General features: G+C 51.5%; 1 protein-coding gene across 3 annotated transcripts; it reads right to left on the bottom strand.

Annotated features, from left to right (window-relative positions):
- Nucleotides 1–3,498: 3,498 nt before the first annotated feature.
- Nucleotides 3,499–23,446, bottom strand: PHLDB3 (pleckstrin homology like domain family B member 3). 3 transcript variants are annotated; one of them, XM_082677880.1, is made up of 16 exons: nt 23,339–23,446; nt 22,507–22,755; nt 21,650–21,832; nt 21,289–21,426; nt 18,232–18,360; nt 17,826–17,984; nt 16,713–16,823; nt 16,468–16,551; nt 16,044–16,154; nt 10,145–10,244; nt 9,903–10,008; nt 9,732–9,819; nt 9,422–9,478; nt 5,893–6,112; nt 5,200–5,285; nt 3,499–3,910 (listed from the first exon to the last, which is right to left on the bottom strand). In XM_082677880.1, the coding sequence occupies exons 2-16, from the start codon at nt 22,738–22,740 to the stop codon at nt 3,776–3,778; spliced, it is 1,941 nt and encodes a 646-aa protein (XP_082534006.1). In that variant the 5' UTR covers nt 22,741–22,755; nt 23,339–23,446; the 3' UTR covers nt 3,499–3,775. The 3 variants fall into 3 exon arrangements, with proteins under 3 accessions (XP_082534006.1, XP_082534005.1, XP_082534007.1); XM_082677879.1 differs by having other exon boundaries at nt 3,769–4,282; XM_082677881.1 differs by lacking the exon at nt 10,145–10,244 and having other exon boundaries at nt 3,769–4,282; nt 9,903–9,982.
- Between the last annotated feature and the right edge of the window lie 780 nt (nt 23,447–24,226).

The following is a 24,226-nucleotide window of genomic DNA, read 5'->3' as shown; positions in this document are numbered from 1 at the left end:
TCTCCCGGGTAAGGGAACAAGAGCCTCTGATGGCTGGGAGTTGGCTGGCGGCTCACAGCGATGTCTGGGTGCTCTGTTACACCCCTGCACCAACACATATGCGGCCACACTGTGACCACGATGGAGTGAGACACAATCAGGACCACTGCCTTCTGTGTCTGAACACAGGAAAAAACAAGAACACTGTGCAAACCACAGAATGACTAAGCTTCCACATATATAAGCTAATAGAAGTGATTGCTTGTATTGGGTTGGCCAAAAAGTTCGTCTGGGTTCTCTGTAAGAGGTTACAAAAATCCGAATGAACTTTTTGGCCAACCCAATGTTATGTATTATTTATATTATATTATTATTTAAACTACAGCTTTAGCCTTGCTTTGTTTCTCCTGACTCACAGATAAGATTTACCTATGGCAGGAAAAATAGCGGCTGTGTTCATAAAGGTTTTATCTGTTCTCCGGACCCCATGGGGCACCCCCATCGCCAATAATGACTAGCACCTCAGTCACCTAGGTTGGGTTGCTTGTCATCATGTTGAAGCTCAGAGAGAGAAAGTGAGTGGCTGTGAAGTCATTCAACACTTCCCCCTACCTCCCTGCCTCCCAGCCTTGGAATCCCAGCCTCACTTATGGTTTGCTGTGTGACCCACTAAGTGTCTTCACCTCTCTGAGCCTCTGAGGTGTCTGTTTTATAATAAAGGGAGGAGAGTCTTTCATGGTGGAGTGAGGCAGTGGACAAAGTATTAAGTCTGGAGTCAGACAGACTGAAATTTTACTCCTGCCTCTGCCATCCTCTTGCTGTGTGACCTCAAGCAACTCCATCTCCCTCTCTGAACTTCAGCTGCCTCCTTTGCCAAACAGGTCTGAAACCCCCTGTCTCCAGAGGGATGGAGTGAGGCAGGGCTACAATTCTATTATTATTGTGCACTCAGGAGCAGGAGGCCCTTCAGGTCCCAGCCGTGTGGGAGAGTTTCAGGGAGGAACCCCAACTGGCCAGACCAGAAGATCTGGTGTCTTGGGAGGGAGTGGGACCCAGGGTGGAGAGTCTCCTCTTGCTCAGGCCTGCTGAATCCCGGGTGCTGACACCAACCGCCGCCCCCCCACCCCAAACCTGGCCCAGGACCAAAGAGCAGAGGGAGGTTTAAATACCGGACCTCTACTTAAACCTACTCTGTGACTCTCCCCAGCTCCCCTCCACAGGGGTCACTGCAAAGAGGTTTAGAATTGGTTCCCCAGAGAGATGAACAGAGGAGTCAGTGTGGAGGCACCTGGTCCCCAGCCCCGGAGTTCATGCCAGGGCCTCAGACAAGCCTGGGGCCATTTCCACTATGGGTTTCGTGTCCCCTGGGGAAGGGCAGGCTCTGAGCCCAGTGATGTTCCCAGCCTGCCTCAGACCCACTCCTTCTGGGATGTGATGTCTGGGATGCGTCAGAGAAGGGATGGGGTCAGGGCCCGGGCTGGCTACATAATTTGCGGGGCTCAGTGCAAAATGAAAATATGGAGACCTGGTTCAAAAGGCAGGAAGGAGTGTCATGAAACGTACTAAAGGAGAAATGCTCTTTTCCTTTCTTCCTGCATCTCTCTTGACCCCATACGGTGTCTAATGTCATGTTCCCTCGGCACAGGGATACTGGTGGGGCGAGCACAGACTCTTACAGGTGTCTAGAGACCCTGCCCCACAACTAAAGCAAACTGGTTGCTGGGTTCCCCTTCCAGCAGCCGCCCGCCACCGTGCCCCACCTGAGATGCCAAGAGGCACAAGTGCCTGGATTTCCCGTGAGCACTCAGGCCCTTGTCGGGGCTGGAGGATGGCGGAAGTCACAGGGCAGAGGCAGGGAGGGGAAGGCAGACAGAACCTATTCCGGGGAGGTGGGAGATGGCAGGTGTGGGACCTCATTTGAGCTGAGGCTCCAGTCCCCCCAGCTCAAGCTCCACACCCTTCAGACTTCACTTACAAAACACAAATTCAAATACAAAATTAAGAATTTCCGGATGGCAATCACAGATGATTAAAGCCGAGAGGGCTCTTCTGAACATGGGACCTGTCAACTGCACTAGTCACATGCCCGTGAAGCTGGCCCCAGTAAGGGGACAGTTTGCAGAGGGGCGAAGGGATGAAATGATCCAAGAATCTAGATGCCTCACACCTGGAGGTAGAGGCCAAGGAACACCTCGGGTCCCCAAGGGCCTGGGGGTTGGAGTGTTTGCATTCCGGGGTTTCAGGAGCACATCTGGATCCTTAAGGAATCCTGGGATGGGACACCCAGGTCCTGAAGAGATGGGAACCAGAGGGACTGGATGCCTAGTTCCAGAGACGTTTAAGGGAGGAAATGACTTGTACCACACAGTGACAGCCTAGAGTGGTCAGGGAGTGGTCCTGTAGTCGGGGAGCTCAGGGGACTGCGGAAGCCCACCAGGGATCAGGGAGAGCTTCCTGAAGGAGGGGACACCTTAGGTGAGATGTAAATGATGAAAAGTTCTATGCCTGTCGTTCACCATCGCCCCATCCTCAGCGTCTTTCTTATCAATTTATTCCCTCAACACCTAGTTTGCCTACAGGCCATTTGCTGTGTGCCAAGCACTCAGTAGTGATGGAAATAGCCCAACCCCTGCCTCCTGGGGCTCCCGCCCAGCACGGGAAACACACCCATCAAACACACGGATGACCCAGAGTAGTCAAAGCCATGATGGGGAAGGAGCAGGCAGAGTGATCAAGGCTGGGATGGGAAGCCCAGAGGGAGCATCTGACTCAGCCAGGAGAATCAGGGAAGGCTTCCTGGAGAAGGAAACATCTGAGCTATGACCTAAATGACGAGTAGGGTGGAGTGGGGAAAGGTGACTTAGCAAAGGGAACGTTACATAAAGACCCACAGGTGAAAGGATAGCTTTTTTTTTTTTTTTTCCACTTTCATGGGATGAAATGTGCCCTCTGGTGCTGGGGACACAGCCATGACCAGGACAGCCCTGGCTCTGCCCTCAGGGAGCTCCCAGTCCGTCAGGACATAGATCCATCACCAGCGATGACCCACGATGTTCAGGAATGGGACAGGAGGGCTCAAAGGGGGGTACCTGATCCAGCTGAGGGAGTCAGGAAGGGCTTCCTGAAGGAGGGGACATCCCAATTAAGACGCGAAGAATAAGGAGCTAGGTGGTTAAGGGAAGGGCAGAGGGAATAACATATGTCACGGCCTGCAGGGCAGGAGCCTAGGAGTTCCTAGAAATTGCCAATAGCCCAGGCACGTCCAAAAGGGTGGAAGCAGGCGGGCCCACAAACTGAAAAAACAAAATTGCCACAAGACTAAGGACGCATGCCTCCCCACACCCCCGCCCCTCCCGGCCATGACGTTGGTGTTGAAGGTCTCCATTCCTAAAGGGTAGAACAGCTAAAGGATGCATGGTCTCCGAGGTACCCGTAATTCAGATGTCCTGCCTAGGGGTCGAGGGGCCCCGTACGCCTGTGCTGGGAACCTCAGCAATAACCACTGTTTTTCCTCCAAGTTTAATTCAGTATCACAGGAGCACCAATAAATAGTTCCTTCCCGCCCCCGCAATCTTCCTCCCACCCAGGGCAGAGCCTCAGCGGCTGGCTTCCGGTCCGGGAAGACACCTGCAGCCCAGAACTGCGCAGCTCAGACCTGCCGAACCGCCGAGCCCACAAAATTCCCGGGAGAGTTCCAAAGGGGCTGGCCCAGGATTTCCAGCAGTGGGCGTGGCTTCGAGGCAGCGCGTGCGGGGCAGAGCCTCGCTGGGATGTCCCCCTGAGAGGGTATGTTCACTCAGGGGTCGTGGTTCTCGTCAGCCGCTGTCACGATGACGTCCATCCAGATGCGCATGGCTTCTGGGCTTGGCGCTGCCATGTAGAAAAGGCGTTCGTAGGTTTTGACACAGAACGTTAGGCGAGGGTTCGGGCTCTGGAATAAGAAGCGGAGTGGAGATGGTTATGAGTCCACCCTAGTTGGAATCCCAGCCTTGCTATTTATAGGCTTTGTGGGGTTGGGCACGTTATTTACACTCCCTGAACGTTTCCCCATCTGTCTTCCTAAATGATGCTACCTACTTCGTTGGGTTATGAGGATTAAATGAATTAACACAGGAAGGCGCTTAGAATTATGGGAGCAAGAGGAATTCAAAAAGAGGATGGGGGCTTCCCTGGTGGCGCAGTGGTTGAGAGTCCGCCTGCCGATGCAGGGCACACGAGTTCGTGCCCCGGTCCGGGAAGATCCCACATGCCGCGGAGCGGCTGCGCCCGTGAGCCATGGCCGCTGAGCCTGCGCGTCCGGAGCCTGTGCTCCGCAATGGGAGAGGCCACAACAGTGAGAGGCCCGCGTACCGAAAAAAGAAAAGAAAAAAAAAGAGTACGGACCCATGTCCCAATCCCCCAGCCTACCTTCTCCTATATTAGAAATAAATACAGACACTCAAATTTCCCCTCCCCCCAAAATCTAGGTCCCCCTGGTTTGTAACTGGGAAAATCCTAGCGTCTACAACCTATTTACTGAGCACCGAGTTGCCAACCCTGAATTAGGTAAATCCTTTACGTCCATTATCTGTTTCTAACCTTCTCAGCTCTGAAGAAATGGGCTGAAGAGTGCCGATTCTGCAGGTGAGAAAACTAAGGCTGGAGAATGGAAGTCACTTTCCTGATGTCCCACAGCTCGGATTCCAGACTAAGCTCTAAAAAGCCACAGTTGCTCTCCAGAGCTTTCTAAACATTGTATCAGTTTCTGGCACTGCACTTTTATTTTTTACTTATTTTTATTTTTTTGCACTTTTATTTTTATAGAAGTCCCAATTCCTGCGTTCTCTGGGGAAAAATAAATATGATATGACACCATGGGGCCCATCACCATTTGGCAATGATGGGCAGATGCTAACGAATGATCGTCTCCTTTAGATGCTCCCAGGCTGCCTCAGTCCTCACCCTGCCCAATTCAGACATTTATTCTCAACTTGGCATCTGCGTTTGCCAAATTTCTGCTCTAAAACTTTTGTTCCAAGAAAAATATCAGTGGGCTGAGAGCCAAAGACTAAGCTCTTGATTTTTGGTCCCTGCAGTGAAATGATCTGTTGGTTTCCTGTGCTGGATGGAGTACCACTGGATGGAGTAGGGGCTGTGGGTGGCCTTTCCCAGGGATAAGATCAGGCTTGACAGCCGGGGCTCCAACCAGGAGGGCAGAGCAGCACCAAGCAGGGGCTTCACCTTGAAGGCACAGCGTAAGTGGTCGTAGTAGACTTCCTCGATGGCCTGGAAGTAGATGACGCCTTTGAGCTTGGTCTGTTCTTTGTCTGATGGAGGGAGGTGAGGGAGAAACAGAGCCAGTGAGAGGTGTGTATGGTGGGGGGAGCAGGGGAGTCACTGGGCCCAAGTCCCGAGACTGGGGTGGGGGTGAGGAACATGGTGGCAGAGTCTGTAGGTCCCTAAAGTACTGTGGTTGGGAGGTGAGTGCATGTTGACGGGAGACTAGGAGGGAGACTGGTGTGGTGACTGGACAAGACCGGAGAATGAGGTCTGGGGAGTTGGAATCCTAGGTCCCCTAGTGCCTTGGCCCCTGAGAAGGGCAGGGACTCAAGGAGAGATTCAGCATCATTGATTCTCCTAGAGAGGAAGGAGGAGGGGCCTGGAACCTAGATTTGTGGGCTGGGCACGGGCAATGCTCCTCTAGGGCACCTTAGGAAAATGGGGTCTGGGGAGCCAGAGTGGTACAAAACTGTTACCCACGTTACTGAGGAGGGCTGGCTCACTAAAGGGGAAAGGGGCTGGGGATCCAGACTCGTGGGCCTGAGAGAGAAGGGGGCTGAGGGTGGGACGCCTAGGTTTCTGGGGTGAAAGTCTGTTGTGGTTTCTTCCAGGGGCCTGGGGGCCCGGGTCCCAAGGCAGCCAGGGTGGGCTTACCCGTGTAGTAGGCCAGGCGGCGGGCCTGGCGGTCAAAGCAGAACCACCGCTTCCTCCAGGTCTTGATGCGGCCTCCCATCTTCACCAGGGGTCCGCGGCAGTAGCCCCCAGACACCCGTATGTGCGGGCAGCTTTCCGGGTTGTGGCCCCAGCGTTCCAGGTGTTGCCGGAGATCCAAGACCCGAGGGCCAGGAGGGCGGGATGGGGCTGTGGGCGGGGCCTGGGAAAGCAAGAGAAGGGGGCAGTGACTTCATGGGGTGGGGGGGCAGGTCCTGCAGCCTGGACGCCCCCGAGGGGTGCTGGTCAGAGTAGCTCGAGTATAAGGCCCAGCACAGCCTTTCATTAACAATGACGATCAAGATGATATTTCCAACAGCTAAAGCGATGAACTGACACTCTGCCCAGGGCTTTACCAGCATCCGTTCCTTGACTCCCCACGGCCACCCTCGGGTCAGGGCTACTATGAGCCCCATTTTTCAGATGAGCACACTGAAGTACAGAGAGAAAATAATCCACCCGAGGTCACACAGAGCTTCGAAGAGCAGAGCTGGGTGGCAAACTCAGGTCTTCCTGACCCTAGCGCTTACCCTGAAACACCGGAGATGTGTTAGAGAAGTGATGGACCCTGGTGGGACCCTCATCTACTGTCTCTGTAAAACAGGGACCAGACAGTGAGTGATCAATAAATGAGAGCACTGTTTCCATCATTATTATTATTGTTATTATTCTTGTTGTGATGAAATTACTGATTATTACCTGTGCTAACAAAACACTTTATAGGTATAATCTGTGTCCTCTCAAACACTCTTCAAGGGGTAAGTACATCATTGTCCCCATTTTACAGATGTGGAAACCAAGACTCCGAGAGGTTAAGTCACTAGGCCCAAGTCACACAGCCAGAGCTGACGAGCCAGGACTCCCCAGGCAGAGTGTCATCTCAGGAGGCCATAAAGGGGAGAAGAATGAAGGTGATCAAAGTGTCTACTGTTACAAGGCCCAGCCTGATCATACCTATTCTTCCCAAATGATCCCTGCAAAGAATGGTATGATCTCTGTGGTCAAACTGAGGCCTCAGACTTCAGCATGCAAGGGGACCCCCTAGGGATTTTGTTAAAATGCAGCCTGGGATTCAGTCATTCCGGGGTGGGGGTCTGGGGTGAGGGTGAGGTTCTGCACGTCTAACAAGCTCCCAGGGAACAGGGACGCCGATGCTGCTGGTCCGTGGACCACACTCTGAGTATCAAGGGCTGAAAACACTGAAGCAAGGCCAAAGCAAGAATGGATGAGAAACAGAGGTGAGACTCATTGGATGGAGACAGGGGAGAATGAGGAGGAGGGGAAATGGGGAGGAGCCGGGGAATGCACAGGAGGGGAAGGGGTGGTTAAAAGGGAACCCACCAGGGCTACCCTGGTGGTGCAGTGGTTGAGAGTCCGCCTGCCGATGCGGGGGACGTGGGTTCGTGCCCCGGTCCGGGAGGATCCCACGTGCCGCGGAGCGGCTGGGCCTGTGAGCCGTGGCCGCTGAGCCTGCGCGTCCGGAGCCTGTGCTCCGCAACGGGAGAGGCCACAGCAGTGAGGCACCCACTGGGTCATCTCACCAAAGCCACACGGTAACACTACTGATCACCACGTATGGAAGGTCCCACTCTGTGGCTGGCACTATGCCAAGTGATCACCTTGTTGCCTCTCCAAAACAACCCGTTATTGCCCCCATTTGACAGACGAGGAAACTGAGGCTCCTAGAGAGGAACTGACTCATCAAGGTCACCCAGGTAGGATGTGGTGGAGCCGGGCCCCAATCCAGGACAGCAGGGATGGGCTTGGGACTGTCAGCTCCCCCACTGCCCACCCGTGTCACCTCCATGGAACGCCTGCCCCTCTCGGAGCCTCAGTTTCCCTACACTGAAACTACACTGAAACTCGGCGGTGATCACAGCACCCTCCACATGGGGCTGTTTCACGGATGAGCTCGCTGCTGTCAGGCTCCCTGACCTGGTGATTCCACTTCCAGGTGCGAATCCCGGAGACACACTTGCTCACGGGCACGAGAAGGCAGCTTGAGCCGTAAGGGGGTGGGGTGGGGGGGACAGTGCAGTCAACAGGGAACCGTTTAATAAATGATGATGCTACACAGCAGGAGTGCTTCATTTTTAATGAGGTAGAGCTTATGCCTGAAACCAGAAGGCCCCACTGCCCTTCCCAATTTATTTTATTCCTGAACTCTTATCAGCACCTGACGTGCTACTGATTTTACTTACTGATGCTGCTTTTTGTCTCTCTCCCCTGCTACACGCCAGCTTCTCCAAGGGCAGGGATTGTCACTCTGGCCACTGCTATATAACCCAGGGCCTACCACGCAGTAGGCCCTCTGTAAATACTGGGTTGAAAGGAATAAGAATATGCCAAATGGTTGAGAGAACCAAAAGCAGGTTGGGAATGATGTGCTCGATTACAAGGAAAATAAATTCACCAAATATGGTTTGATCGGTGTATGTAGGAAAGTATTAAAAAAAAAGATTTGAACGCTTCTCCGCGATAGAAAACACCTGCACTTCCGGAGGTAAGATGAGGGGAACTTCACTTTCCCCAATTCTGAAGTGTCTGTTATAACAAAAGGTATTCATGTTCTTAGTGTAGGTAGAAATAAAATTTTAATAAGGAGCTGTCAGCTAAATCCAGAGTGTGAGAAATTCTACAGGATAAGTGACTTTTCCCACAAATTAATGGCATTTTTTAAAGCAGGGAGGGAGGACTCTATCTCAGGGTTTTAAAAGACATTTTAACTAAATGCAGTGTGCATACTTTGTTTGGGTCCAGGTTCAAATAACCAACTATAAAAAGACATTTTGGAGACAATTAGGGAAATGTGAATACGGATCATGTATCAGAAAGTTGCAGAATTATTAATAATCTCATAAACTATGACAGTGGAATTTTTGTTATGTTAAAAACAACCCTTATCTATTGGAGATACATAGTGAGATATGAATGAAATGTCTGGAATTTGCTTTAAAATATTCCACTGCAGAGTGGGAATTAGGTGAGGATTCAGTACAACAAAGTTGGTAAGTAAAACAAGATTCAACATTGATGATCACTAGAGCTGCGTGGTGGGGGGGTACATGGAGGTTTATTACCTTTGAATATGCTTGAATATTTCTATAATCAGAAGTTTTTTAAAAGAATCAAATAAATAAAACAAAAATTCAAATAATATTTGAAAGCCCCAGCACATGGTTACCCTCATTCTGCGGCAACTGCTGACTCTCTGACACCGGCACCCACTTACAGAAGAGGGGACCCAGGCACAGAGAATGGAGCGTGTCACCCGAGGACACGCCACGAATACAGACGACCCTGATGGGAACAGGAACTAGGCCTTTCGAGTTCCCTTTCCACTTGCCAAGCCCAGGATACCTTCCTGTGCCATTGGAGGAGACTGACAGGGTGAGATAAGACAGGGCAGAGGCCAGGGTAGCAAGACAGACCAGGGGAGTAGTGGTTGGGGAGGGTTAGGGGTGGGACTGACCATGATAGCAGGTACAGGGGGGTCTGAGGCACCTTCCGTGCTCCTTCTTGTCCCTTCCTGTGAGTGCAGAAAGAAAACATCAACGAGAATGCTAACCAATAATAAGTGGGAAAAACGTACTGGGTTCCTGGGTCCTGAGGGAGGAGGGGTCAGGGGCCTGGACTCCTGGGTCTGAAGGAGGAGGGGACAGGGGTCTGGATCCTGGGTCTAAGCGGGGAGGGGCCGGGGGCCTGGATCCTGGGTCTGAGAGGGGAGGGGCCGGGGGTCTGGATCCTGGGGCTGAGGGAGGAGGGAGGGGCTGCCGTCTCACCCTGGCCTGGAGCAGCCGCTCCCTCTCTGCCACAGCCTGCTGCAGGAGGTGTTCCATACGGGCAATGTCCGGGTGGAGGGCCCCACAACTGGGAGCAGAGAACAGAGACGCGCAGGTTACAGCAGCCCGACTTCTTCCCCCCATCTCCCCACCTTCTCCCTGATGTCTCACCTATTTCTGGGGCCACAGTTCAGCAGCTGATAGAGGGGGTGTCTCCCGGAGTCTCTGGCTGAGGGCGGGAGGGCCGAGGCCTCCAGGGCTCCTGCGGGGAAAAGGGCTGGGGGGCTGGGATGCTCCCGTGTCTAAGCCCCCCCACCTCTACCCCAACAGAGGCAACCAGGTTCCTCCATCCTGTGCTGCAGGAGGGTGGTTAACGGGGGAAGAGCCTACGCAGGGGAGGGGTACGTACTCACCAGTACAATAGAAGGACAGGGGCCGGGGGGATCCCCTCTGGCTCACTCTCTCTCCCCTCTTCCGGGGCAGGCTTCCAGTCCCCTGGAGGCCAATGGAGCCCTGAAAACACACAACGCCCACGCACACAAGAAAAGATGCTCAGGCTCCACCATGAAGCTGGAGAACTGCCAAGTAAAACCACCGTCTCACGGGCACAGATCAAAAAGCCACTGCAAACGTGATGCTGAGTGAAAGCAGCCAGTTACAAAGGACCACACAGTGTAACGTCCAGAACGGGCAGATCCAGGGAGACAGGAAGCGGGTTAGCGGTTTCCAGGGCCTGGGAGGAGAGGGGAACTGAGGGGTGATGGCTAAAGGGTATGAGGTTTCTTTAGGGATAATGACTATGTTCTCAAATTGATTGTGGTGATGGCTGCACAACTCGGTGACTAAAAACCCCTGAGTTGTACGCTTTAAACGGGTGAATTGTAGCATGGGTGAACTATATACCTCGATAAAACTGTTAAAGAAAACCCCAAAAGCCCGCAGTGTTGATGGGAGTGTGCAAAACCCAGGTGTGCTCCCACAATGCTGGGGGCCGTTTTATTGCAACAACCGTTATGGAGGCCAGTTTGGCTCCTTTTTTAAAGTCAATGAAAAAAAAAAAGAAAAGGAAAAGAAAAACAAACAAAAACAGAAAAGAAAATCAAAATGACAAATGCATAGGTAACTTTGAGCCCCAATTCCACTTCTAGGACTATGTGGAGACACTCAGACATGTGCAAAATGACCTGATTTCAAGGTTAATCCCCAAAGATGCCCGGAGACCGCCTAAGTGCCCGTCAAAAGGAGGCAGGGATAAACTAGGGATCATCTGCATGGAGGAAAACTCCAAAGCATATAAAAAGGAGGAGGATGCTGTTTATATCAGACAGAATAACAGGGCTTCCCTGGTGGCACAGTGGTTGAGAGTCCGCCTGCTGATGCAGGGGACGCGGGTTCGTGCCCCGGTCCGGGAAGATGCCACAAGCCTCGGAGCGGCTGCGCCCGTGAGCCATGGCCGCTGAGCCTGCGCGTCCGGAGCCTGTGCTCCGCAACGGGAGAGGCCACAACAGTGAGAGGCCCGCGTACCGCAAAAACAAAAGCAAAAAGAGGGGGAAAGTATATACATGACTGTTTAAATACAGAGGATCTCTGGGAAGACGGGAGACACTAGTAACCCTGGCCACCCCTGGGAGGTGAACTGTGTGGATGAAAACAATGGTGGGAAAGGTCTTTTCTCTGACTCTCCTCCCATGACCTTTGAACTTGGAACAAAAGGAATATTAGTTCAAAAAATAATAATAAACATGATAACCAAATGCAACCTGTGTTCCTAGATCAGAAAAAATTTTTTTTTCTTTTTTTGTTTTTTGCTTAAAAAAAAATTTGTGGGACAATTGGCAAAAGTATGAATCACATCTGTGGACTTGAATAATATTGTCTCAAGGGTAGCTTCTGAATGTGATCGCTGTACTGTTGTTATGTACGAGAATGGCCTTGACCTTAGGTAATAAAAGTAGAAGTATTTAGGGGTAAAGAGGAATCATGCTTCAGAAAAGAAAAATAAACTGTGTGTGTGTATGTGGGTGGGTGTGTACAGAGAGAGAATAAGAAAGCAAATGTCCAATGTGGTAAAACGTTAATCACAGAATCTGGGTGACAGGTATGCAGGAATTCTTTCTACTATTCCTGCAATTTCTGTAAGTCTTAAATCATTTCAAAATTAAAAAAAACTACCAAAAAATGAAAACAAAATTATTTGAGAGTAATCAAGACAGAAAACTGAAATAATTTCTTAAAGAAAAAAAGAGCAAAAACTCTGTGTGGATAATAAAAATAAATAAGTGGCATAATTTGAACACCAGTAGGGATACTCACTGCTCAAATATATGTAATCCACAAGTTAATAATAATACTAAAATAAAAATTGCATTGGTCACCTTGGAGGATGCAGGAGAACCAACTCTATTCTGAAGACAGGAGAATGAAGTGAAACCATTAAGCATTTTCCCTGCATGTCTTACAAAAACCATATCCCTGGGTAACCAAATAATTAATGAAGGCAAGTCCCTCTTTTTTTTTTCTGGCTGCACCACCCGGCATGTGGGATCTCAGTTCCCCTCCAGTAGAAGCTCAGAGTCCTAACCACTGGACCGCCAGGGACCCCCTGGATGTGATTTTCTAGATTCGTATTATTTTAAAACGTTTTTTAGAATAGTGACTAACATTTATCAAGTGCCTAACAGTGTACTTGGCCCTCGGAAGACCATTTCAGCTTATAAAAGCCCTGGGAGTCGGGAAAGTTTCGCTCTGCTTCACAAAGAGGAAACCGAGTCCCAAGTTCCTGTGGTTCTTCACTCTTTCCTTCCTTCAACTGATATTCCCAGCATTCCCCAGCCGAGAGACCTTAGATTGTTGGCACTGAGGGAAAAGGTGGGTAAGAGAGACCCAAGCCTTGTCTCCATGGCGCTCACATTGTAGGAACTGAATGAGCCATCATATAAATAAGTGTATCATCAGAAATTGCTGTGAGTGAAGAGTGTGTTATAAAACGGTGATATAAAAAAGGATCACCTTCCAACTGGAAGACCAGGAACAGCCTTCTGAACGCTGGACCTAAGGCCCAAAAGATAAGAGCTGGCCAGGGGAAACTCCCTGAGAGTCCAGCGGTTAGGACTCTGGGCTTTCATTGCCAAGGGCCTGGGTTCGATCCCTAGTCAGGGAACTAAGATCTCACAAGCCCTGTGGTGGGGCCAAAAAAAAAAAAGTTGGCCAGGGGAGACTGAGGGGAAGGGTGTTCCAGGTGGCAGGATCAGCAAGTGCAAAGGCCCTGAGGCAGGAACAAGTATGGAGTGCTGGTGGGTCAGTGCTCCTACAGCTGAGCAGTCAGTACAGGGAGGGGGATGGTGAGAGGTGGGCAGGGGTCAGACCACACAGGGACTTGTGGGCCATGGTGAGGAGACTGGGGGAATCATGGAAGGCTTTTGGTGGGAAGGGCTGAAGTAGGAGGGATGAAGATCACTCTGGCTGTTGTTTGGGGAATAAATTATTGGGAGACAAAAACTAAAATAGAGAAAACCGGTGAGGAGGCTGGTATAGGGTCACTAAAACCAGAGACGAGGGTGGGAGTGGGTGGAATAAGAGTGATAAAATTACAATAATACCAATCAATATAACTCTAATCACAGCAACAGGTGCCCACATTACTGAGCACCTGTTATGTGCCAGGCATCAATCACACTAAGAGTTTTAATGCATTAACCAATGAATGCTGTTATTATTCCCATTTTGCAGCTAAGTAAATTGAGGCACAGAGCTGTCTCTAAGGTCAGCCAGCTAGGAAGTGGCAGAACAGGTACTGGAACCCAAGGTACTCTTAGTCATCACATGATCCTGGCAAGAAGGTATAGAATTTGAGAAGGATTTAATAGGACTTGGAGGGAGAGAGAGGAAGGGGCAAGGAGGAGTCATTTGTTAATCCCTGCATTCATTTATCCACTTGTTTACGGTTTATCTGGCTGAGTAAATAAACACTCCCTGGGCTCCTCATGTATCCCGAGGTCCCCGGTCGCTCCCTCTGAGCTGGTGCTAACCAGTCACCCACTTAGGTTCTGAAGGATCCCTGAGAAATCCTCATCTCCCGAAAGGCACAGGCTGTGGAAACAGGCAGCCTGGCTTCAAACCTAAGCTCTGCTGCTTAGCTGGGTGTGTGACTTTGGTAAGTCACGGCTCTTCTCGGGGAGATTCCCCCTCTGTAAAGTGAGCAACGTCCCGCTGCCCTGCCAGGGCTGATGCAAGGATTCAACGAGTGACCTCATGCAAAACACACAAAAGAGTGCCCAGCACGGCCACCAGCGTCCAGGGGTCAGTGTCTGGCCCCCAGGTGACACCCAGGTGCAAGGTGGGTGTGGGATCCACGCCGGTGGGTATAGGGTCCACCTGGCCTTAGAAGTTCCATGTACACAGGAGCCAATGACTCAGGTAACACCTCTATAGGAATGGACCCAGCTTCCCACCAAGTATTTATAGATATGCAATTTACTTATAAGGGTCATATTTACCCTAAGTCACGTTGCCTGGCAACACAGCTGACCGTCCACCTTTATCAAGCTTCCAGCTAGAAAGTTACAAAAGCTCTGCTAACCCTTTACCCAGATAATAACAAGACCTACTTCTGCAGGTTCTTCTGAGCAAAAAATAAAATTATATATACATAAAATTTCATGAATATGTAACGTATATTATTGAATTGTATATCCATGAAACAATAATTATATAATATAATATTAGTATATAATAATATAATATATATGAGGTTGAAGCACTTCAAACTGTCAGTATTTGACTGTTTCTCACCTCCAAATAATAGCAACTTCATGTGGCTCGAAGGCATAAGATGGTTTTGAGCAGATCCTGGCCTACGTTAAGCTCTTAAAATTAATATTAATATGAATATTGTTAATATTAATTAATAAGATAATGTTGCATATTATATTAGACAATAGAAACAATTAAATATTATAACAGACAACATTAATTAGATAATAATTGATATTAATTTGTTATTATTATTGTGGGTACAAAGACACACATACATGGATCTTCCTAACAGCATTGCTTAAACTGCAAAAAAACTCCAATCACTGTCCTCAGAGGGAGGGCTGGCTCAGTGCCTCCACGTAGAAGTGTGTGCCACACAGAAGCTCAGAGTGGTTCAGAGCATAGGCTCTGAAAACAGAGTGCCTGGGTTCAAATCCCAGCTCTGCCGCATACTAGCTGGTTAAGAAACTTCCCCTTTCTGCCTCAGTTTCTTCATCTATAAAATGGAAAGAAGAACCCAACTTGTAGGGTTGTTGCAAAGACTAAATGAGTGAATCCACGTGAGGCATTTAAAACAGTGCCTGGCATGCTATGAAGACTCCACAAATGTTAACTGTCATTATGGTTGTTATTGTTTATATCATTATTACAGAGCCATTGAAAAGGAAACAGCAGCTCTAAATGTCTCAGTGGAAAACAATCTCCACGACAGAGTCTTAAGCTAGAAAATAAAAGCCAACTAGTAGCTAATAGACATGTTTCTGAAAAAAACATTTACATGATAGAAAAAGAGCTCCCAATTTCTAAGCGCTGGCCCCCTATCCACATGACTGAAACAAAACTCTTTTCATTGACTATTCACCCCTACCTCACACATAGCACTCTGCCACTGTCTACTCTATTTCATTTTAAAAGGTGGTAGCCGGACTTCCTTGGTGGTCCAGTGGGTGACACTCCACACTCCCAATGCTGGGGGCCCAGGTTCCATCCCTGGGTTTCATCCCTGGTCGGGGAACTAGATCCCGCATGCCGCAACTAACAGTCCTCATGCCACAACTAAAAAAGATCTCACATTCTGCAACAAATATCCCGTGGGCCACAACTAAGACCCAGCGCAGCCAAAATAAATAAATAAATAGATTGATAGATAGATAAATAAATATTTAAAAAAAAGTTGGTAGCAACATACTCAATAAATGTTTTAACCCACTAATAAGCTGGGATCCCCGGCTTTAAGAAGATCTGGAGGAAAGGATATTCAAGAAACAAGTAGCTGCCCTGCTTTTGGGGAGGGAGCCAGGGGCCAGTGGGGTGGGGGGAGGAGGCCTTCTCAATATGCCCTGTTGGGTGGCTTTTAAAATTTACACCTGGGTAGGCACAGTCCCATTTCTCCAGGGGAGGGGTGGGGTGTTAGGCAGAAGAAAGAAAATGAATAATAAAGCTGGAGGCTGATAAACATTAATACCACTTGATCGGCCTTCCCTCTCCCCCAGGTGCACCGCAGAGAAAGCCACAGTTACCAGTGAGACCCGGGGTGACGAGGCATTGGGGGGGCACCTGGATGGAGCTGTGAATGGAGAAGAGGCAGGAAGAGGTGGCGGCGGCAGCGTGAGCAGTGGGGTCCTGGAGAACCAGCAACTGGCGATTTGTCTTCTGGGTGAACAGGAGCTGCAGGAGAACAGGTGGGGTGGCTGGCCACTGGAAGGATGCTCTGGCCCAAGCCTCCAGAGCCAGCCCATTTCTTGGATGGAAAAACAAAGGCTCAAGGTCCCAAGAGAGCTGAAACGTGGTCTTCGTGAGGGAGGACTATGGGCAGAGATGTCTGGTTCCCTGAGGAACCTGGAGGCTGGACCTCCTGCGTCCCAGGGGGAAAAGGGATTAGGGGTTGAGAATCGTGGATCCCAAGGGAGAAGGGGGCAGGGGGCCTGGACTCCTGGGTCTGAGGGAGGAAGGGGCTGACAGTCGCATGAAATCCCCATACCTTGGTGAGGGCCTGGCTGGGCTCAGAGAAGTCCTCGCCAGGGGTTCCCTGAAGGCAATTAAGCTTGAGAAGTCTGCTCCGTTCCTAGGGGACAGCAAGACATCAAGGGCTGCCACGCCTCAGGGTCGGAAAGGGCCATCCCAGCAGCTCTCCCTGATGCCAGGAGACACCTGGGGTGCAGGGAGGCAATGGGATGCCCTAGGGGGAAGTGAGGCAAGTGGGACAGGTGCCTGGGGTGAACTTACCTGGGTCAGGGCCTGAAGGGCCTCCTCCTTCTTCTGGCTCAGCCCCCGGCTCTCAGCTGCCATCTGCTCCCCCAGTGACTTGAGCTGCTCCTCCAAGACCTGGATCCGGCGCTGCAGGGCACCCCCAGAGCCCTGGTTACTCAGCTGCCCCAGGGTCCCCAGGCTGGTTCCCCCAGAATCAGGTCCTCCTTGAGAGCTTGGGGCTTGTTCCACCCCGTAACAGAGACCCTGGCATTTGGGTGCCTGGGAGGGGGTGGGGGACTTAGACTTAACCTCCGTGGTGTCCTCCTCCCCTTTGGGGGGGGTCCAGAGAGACTTGAAGTTGAGTTGGAGGGATGGAGGATCCAAAATCCAGAGACCGAGGGAGACGGAGACACAGAGAAAGTCACCGTTGCCAAGAACAGAGAGAGAAAGAAAGGGAAAGACAGAGACAAACCAGAAGAGATACAGAAAAGAACCAAGACAGACCCCAAAAGACAGAGATGCAGAGACAAGACAGAAACAGCACAGAAACAGACAGAAGCCGTGAGACAGAAATGGGAAAAGAGAAAGTGACAGGAAGAAGGTCCAGAAATAGAGGTGGGAAAGGAGACCCACATCAGAACTTTCTAAGCCAAAACCCTGGGAACCTTTGTATTTTTTTTTTTTTAACCTTTGTATTAAATACAGTCAAAATGTTGCTTTTTCCATTGGGACTTGTCAGACCCTTGAATGTGAAGCCCCCAGAAAGGACTAGTGAGAGCATCATTTGGGATGAGGGCTTGAGAGGCAGGGAGCCTAGTGGCGAAGATCTAGTGGGTTCAGATCCCAGCTCTGTCCTTTATGAACTAAGTGACCTTGGAAAAGATTACTTGAGCACCTTGACCTTGAGTTTCTTCACTTATAAAATGGGAAAAAGTATTAAGACGTGTCTCCCAGGATTGTTGTAAGGATTCAATGACTCAATACTCGTGAAACATTTAGGACCAGCACATGGTAGATGCTCAATAAATGTCAGCAACTGTCATTACTATTTTGAAGTACGTGACACAGGGAAGACACGAGGCCAAAGAAGGGAGCAGAGGAGACAGAGGGCAACGGCGAGGGAGGCAGGGCTAGCCCAGCCCGACTCACCCTGTGCTGCACCACGCTGGCCTGGAGTTCCTGGACCTTGGGGTCCAGTGCCCGGGCCCTGGGACTGTCCCAATCCTCCTCCCACTGGCTCTCCCGCTCCAGCTGCTGGAATTCCAGGTCCTCATAGGCACGCTGGGCCACATCCAGCTGTTCCTTCATCTGTGGGGGAAACACAAAAAGGCTGGAGGCCTGAACCCCTAGGAACCAGGAGGGTAGTGGGCTGGGGCCGGGAATCCTGGGCAATGAGGGAGGATGGGGCTGAGGATCTAGATTCCAGAGTCCTGGGGGTTAGGGAGCTGGAGCCCGAGCTACTAGGTGGGTGGGAAGCAGAGGACTGAGGGCCTGGATGTCTGGGTCCTGAGTGGCCTGGACACCGGGTCCCTGAGTGGGTCCAGTGGACCCTCACCTCCTGCACTCCCTGCAGAAGCCGCTCACGCTGGTCTTCCGGCTGCAAGTCGAGCTGCCCCTGGGCCTCCCGGAGTCTCTGGCGAAGACCCTCCACACGATCCCGCTCCTGGCTCAGGTGCCTCTGTTCCTGAATGAACAACCAGGCTCTTAGCCTCAGCCTGAGCCCAGGGAGGGAAACAGAGGCCAGCGGGGGCCAGGCCAGCCAGATCTCAAATCCCTCCCTGTCTGGGGTGTTGGCTCTATGAGGGCAGGGACCCTGTCTGACTGGTTCACACTTACACAGGCCCACCCAGGGCAGGTGTCAAGTAAACAGCTGTTTAAGAAATGAATGAGGGGACAGATGAATGGATAAAGAAGATGTGGTGTATATATACACAATGGAATATTACTCAGCCGTTAAAAAATGAAATAATACCATTTGCAGCAACACGAATGGAACTAGAGATTATCATACTAAGTGAAGTCAGAAAGAGAAAGACAAATACCATATGACATCACTTATATGTGGAATCTAAAATATGACACAAATGAACTAATCTACGAAACAGAAACAGACTCACCGACATAGAGAACAGACTTGTGGTTGCCAGGGTTGGAGATGGGGGAGGGATAGATTGGGAGCTGGAGTTAGCAGATGCAAACTATTATATACAGAATCGATAAACAACAAGGTCCTACTATATAGCGCAAAGAACTATATTCAATATACTGTGATAAACCATAATGGAAAAGCATATGATGAAGAATGTATATATATATACATATAACTGAATCACTTTGCTGTACAGCAGAAATTAACACAACATTGTAAATCAACTATATTTCAATTAAATAAGTTAAAAAAATGAATGAGGGAATGAGTGCAAAATATATCCAGGCTGGGTGATTGATACTGGGGACCCAGAAGGGGGTCTGACCTGGGCCCTGTGCTCCAGCAGGGGACACAGCCAGTTACAGTCTGGGACAATCAGGGCAGTGAAACACAGAGACTGTGGGAACCCAGAACGCGGGGAGCAATTTCTACTGGGGTAATCCTAGGCTTCCTGGATGTGAGGATTTTAAGGTGAGTCTCAAAAAAACAGGGAGTATCTGGGAATTCCCTGGCGGTTCAGTGGTTAGGGCCCCATGCTTCATTGCAGGGGGCATGGGTTCGACCCCCGGTCAGGGAACTAAAATCCCACATGCTGTGTGGCATGGCCGGAAAAAAAAACCCCAAAAAACAGGGAGTATTTAGACTAGTGGAGACAGAGGGGGCTGGAAGGGCATTTTGGATAGAGGGGAACAGCATGGAGCAAATGAATGGAAGTTGAAAAGTACAGGAAGTGTAGGGACAAACTCTGGTCAAGAAGGGAGAAGGTGGGGTAGAGGGAAGAGATGGGGAGCACAGGTGGGACACGACAGTGGAAAGGCAGACAAGGTGCACCCACATTCGGTTTGGCCCACCAGGCTGAGGAGCCCTTATCCTGGGGCAACGGGGAGTCATAGAAGGACTGAAAGGATCTAGGTGTGGAATCATCCCTCTGGGAGGTAGGCTTGAGGGGTTGAGACCAGCTCCTTCATGAGTCCTCCAAGCAATGAGTGAGGTGAGGTCTGAGCAGTGCAGATGTAAAGGAGACAGATTAGAAAGAGAGGTTCAGGGAGCACAAAGAACAGGACATGGTGACTGACAGGCTTGGGGTGAGAGATAAGGAGGCACGCAGAGCGAGGCTCAGGACTCTGACCTGGTGGCCAAAGGGACAGTGAGACAGGGACAGTGTGGAAAAGGGAGTTGCTGAGGTCAGCTTTGGATAAGGTGAATGAGAAGGGGCCAGACTCCTGAGTCTGAGGGAGGAGGGGCTGGGGGCCTGGACTCCTGGGTTAGAGGGAGGAGGAGCTGGGGTCTGGAATCCCAGGTCCTGGGGGAGGAAGGAGCTTCTAGGAACCAGTATCCTAGGAAGTGGGACACGTAGGTCTACATTTTGAGAGGGAAATCAGGGCTGGGAGAAATATAGGCTCTTTGAAGTAAACGAAGACTCAGGACCCAGCCCCAGGAAATTCCAATATATAAGGGCAAAGAGAGAGTTTGATAGAATTACAAAGTTACCATTTTCCAACCTATAGTGCCAGTGCTGGTCCAAGCAATGACCACCAATGGATGTTAAAGCCTTTAGGTAAATAACTATTACGAAGGGATCAGACTGACCTCACTGAGGTCTGGAGGACCAGAGACAATGTCCCCCTGACCCAGCACACAGGAAGCACTACAGCACATCTGAATTTGACCCAGCCTCTACATCTAACCAACCATCCGCTTCCAGGAAGAGAAATGAGATAAAGGACACCCCAGGCATGCAACCGGTCACACACTGACCATGGAACAGAAGACTTGGTTTCTCCAGCAAATAGTACAGTAAGCAGGGACCATTAGACGTGAAACAATACACACAAGGCATTTCACCAACTACAATATACTGGCCTTTGGGGGACCAGATTCAAACAGCCAACTGTTAGCTGTTTTTGAGACAACCTCGGACCCATGAAAACTGACTGGAAATGAGACGGTGTTAAGAACTTTAATTCTTCAGGTGTGACAATGATATGGGGATAATGTTTTTTAAAAGGAGTTCTTATCTATAAGATAAGAACTAAAGCATTTACAGGCAATATGATGTCTGGGATTGGCTTTCAAAACTAGGGACAGGGAAGCCAATTGGGGGATAGGAAACAGGAACGGAGGATTAATCCCTGCTGAAGCTGGGGAGCACGCCACCTGGCAGCCCATCTGACTCCTCTATCTTTGTTGGTTTGATGTTTTTCACAACATGACATTTAAAGAGCAGAGAGAGATGGGGCAAAGGAAGATGAAGCAGTGAGTCAGGTCCTAAAGTCATGGACAAGGAGGGAGGAGGGAAACAGGAAGAGGCATAGGCCCACTCCCCGCGCCCTGCCCCCAGCCCAAGGATCCCCGTTTGGGGAATGGGGATAACCTCAGGGCCCAGGGCCCAGAAGCACCACAAGGAATGTCTATCCAACAAGGAAGAAAACTGAGGAGGAAGACCCAGCAGGGCAAACAGACCTGTTCCCGCTGCTCTTGGACGCCCTTTTCTGAGTCCACCTGCTGCCCCAGCAGTTCCCAGAGCTGCTCCTCCTTGCGCCAGACGGCCACTCGCTCCCCAGTCAGTTCACCCCGAAGCAGGGCCACCTCCACCTCCATCTGCGGAGAGAATATAAGGCCTGGGAACCAGAGGCCTGGGTCTGAGTAGGAGGGGGCTGGGGGCTCGGACGCCTGGGTCTGAACGAGGGACCTGTGAATCTGAACTCCTGGATTCGGAGAGAGGATGGAGCTGGGCTCCCGCAGTTGGAAAGGACCGGGAGTCTGGCCCTGCGGGGTTCCCCAATAGTTGGGGGCAGAATTCCCAAGAGGTCTGCAGCCTCACCTGGATCCTCAGTTCCTTCCTCTGACGCTGTAGCTCCCTCACTCGCTGCTCCAACAAAGCCACGCGAGTCAGTGCCTCCAACTGCTGGGCTCTAAGCCGCCGCGCCGCCCCTCGCACCCCTTCCCCAGCCTGAGAGGCTGCGGGTGGCGTGGCCGGGATCTGAACGGAAGGCGAAGCCTCCACCTGCGGTAGAAGAGGGCGTGGTCAATTGGGGAGGACTCGCCCCCTGCAGTCACTAAATAGGTCTGTTCTCCATCCCAAACATCCCCTCAGGCGGTCTGAGTCGGCGTTTAACTCTACCACCAAGTTCTTTTAATTCAAGGAGGGGAAGGTGCAGGTCCAGGGATCGCTCGGCCCCGGGAGGTGGCCCAGGGGCTCGCAGTGCCCAGGGGCACAGAGCCGACACAAGGATGGTGTTTCTTTTTCTTTATCCAGTTCCCATACTCTTGGCGTCACGTCTTCGAAGGTCCTGCATCTCTTTCTCTCCCCCCGGGTCTCCTTGAGTCTTTCCCCCTTTTATCTGGGCTTCATCTTCCTGACCCAGTATCTGTCTTCCGTCTCTGAATCGCTATTTCTCTTTCTCCCTTGGAGTATCTCCGTCTCTCAAGGTTTCTCTGTCTCTCTTTCTGTTTCTCTGAGCATCTTTGTTTCTGAGTCTGTGTCTCTATCCCCATCTCTCTGAGTCTCTGTCTCTGGTCTTTCAGTGTCTCTAACTCTTTTGGGTCTGTCTCTCAGTCTCCCTGTCTCTGGGTCTCTGTCTATCTGGTTTTTCTATACCTGTCTCTCTGTGTCTCTGTCACCCGTTTGGGTCTGTCTCTCTGGGTCCCCCCGTGGCTCTCGCCCTCCGGGTCCCTCACCGCATCGCGGCTGCTCTCCGTGCTGCTGCCTTCTCCCGCTTCTTCCTCTTCCTCCGTCTGCTGCTCAGCCCCTTGGCCGCTCGGAAGCTCTGCTGGGGCCTCGGGCACCTCCTGCTCGCGGGAGTCCTCGGGGAGCTCCCGGGGCTGGGCGGCCCCTTGAGATCGGACCTCCGCGTCGCACTCGGGGACCGCGGGCGGCGGGGTCCCCTCGTCCGGGCTGCTCCGTGTCTCCATGGCCTCTGCGGACTCCTGTCGGGTGGGCGGAGCCTGGAGTTCGGGAGGCGTGGCCCGGTAGCGTGGGGGCGGGGCCCAGGAGGGCTCAAGGCCCCGCCCGAAAGCTCTGGAGAGCGCTCCAGAGGCGGGGCCTAAGAGTTCAAAGGAGGCGACTGAGCATTCCTGAGGCTCGGCCTGGAGTTTCTAGGGGCGGGGTTCGATGGCTCCTAGGGCGTCACTCCCTCGGAGGCTTGACCAGAATTTGAGTCCGGGGTCCTAGTCCGCCCCCTACCGGCCTCTCCCTGCTATCCAGGTGTCGAGCCTTGTACTCTCCCAGCAGCCCCGCACAATCCCTTGGACCACTTTAGAGGGACCCCAACACCTTCTCCTTCGCGGACTCAGGAGTCGGGTTCCGCCGCGTCCTCTCTGGAGCCCAGTAATCTCAGCTCCGACCCCACTGTGCAAGGGAGCGGGCCCCCTGCCGCCTCACCGAGGGATCCAGGAGTCGGGGCTCCTGGTCTCCCTCTGGACGAACCAGGGGCCTTGAATCCTCGGCTCCTCCTGGAGCTAGATTCCAGAACTCCAGCCCCCTCCACCACCCAAGCCCTGGCCCCCTCACCGGCTCAGGCTTCGGCGCGCTCCCTTCTGCGCTCCGGCGCTGCAATTTCTGCCCACTAGACAGGTGGCTGGAGAAGAGGGAGGAGAGAGAGGCTGCTCTGTCCCCCTTCCCAGCAGCCCGGAAGTGGATGGGGACAACAGGTCCAACAGCTCTCGAGGGAGGAGGGAGCGACCAGCTTGCCCCGCCCGCAGCCGCGGCATCCGGCCATCCCGGCCCCACCCTCGGAAAGCCCAGCATGACGACCCCCCAACTCTGCCTCCAGCACCCCCATTCCTCCCCCCTGGAGGGCCAAGCGCCTTGGTCACCTATGTATAATGTCCAGACCCTGGGAATCCTGAAAGGAAGAGAGGAATGGAGATAGGGGCCTCTCCCCTCTAACGAGCCCTTTAGAAGGGCCCCGACCGGTTTGGGGAGCTGGGCAAGGGGAGGGGGGGTGCCCTGAGCTGAGTCAGAGACCCGCCCAGAGACAGGGGGAAGTATGTTCCCCCCACCACCACTTTGCTATGGGTGGAGGGCGAGGTTAAAGGTCTCAGCCAGACCCTTTCCTCTCTGGGCAAAAACAGGAAAATAACTGGTATGTGAGAAAGGATCACTGGATATCAGGAGCTATGTGTATAAAGTATAAACATTTTACACGCATTAATTTATTTCATCCTTACAGCGGCCTACAGTAGAGAAAGGGATTACTATCTCCATTTTATAGTTAGGAAACTGAGGCTGAGGGGGACAAGTGTCCGCAAAGTCTACACATGTTAATGTTAACACCATATTTGTTCTCTCGAAAGTCCATGGTCTTTACCATTAGGCATCCTGTCACTCAAGCCAGGAGGTGCCTCAGAGCTCATTTCAAATGATAGTAACAGTAATAGTGAACACTGATAGGAAGTC

Source organism: Grampus griseus, assembly GCF_964374135.1.
Source record: "Grampus griseus genome assembly, chromosome: 19".
NCBI classification, from domain to species: Eukaryota; Metazoa; Chordata; class Mammalia; order Artiodactyla; family Delphinidae; genus Grampus; species Grampus griseus.
This window is presented reverse-complemented; position numbering and strand designations above follow the sequence as displayed.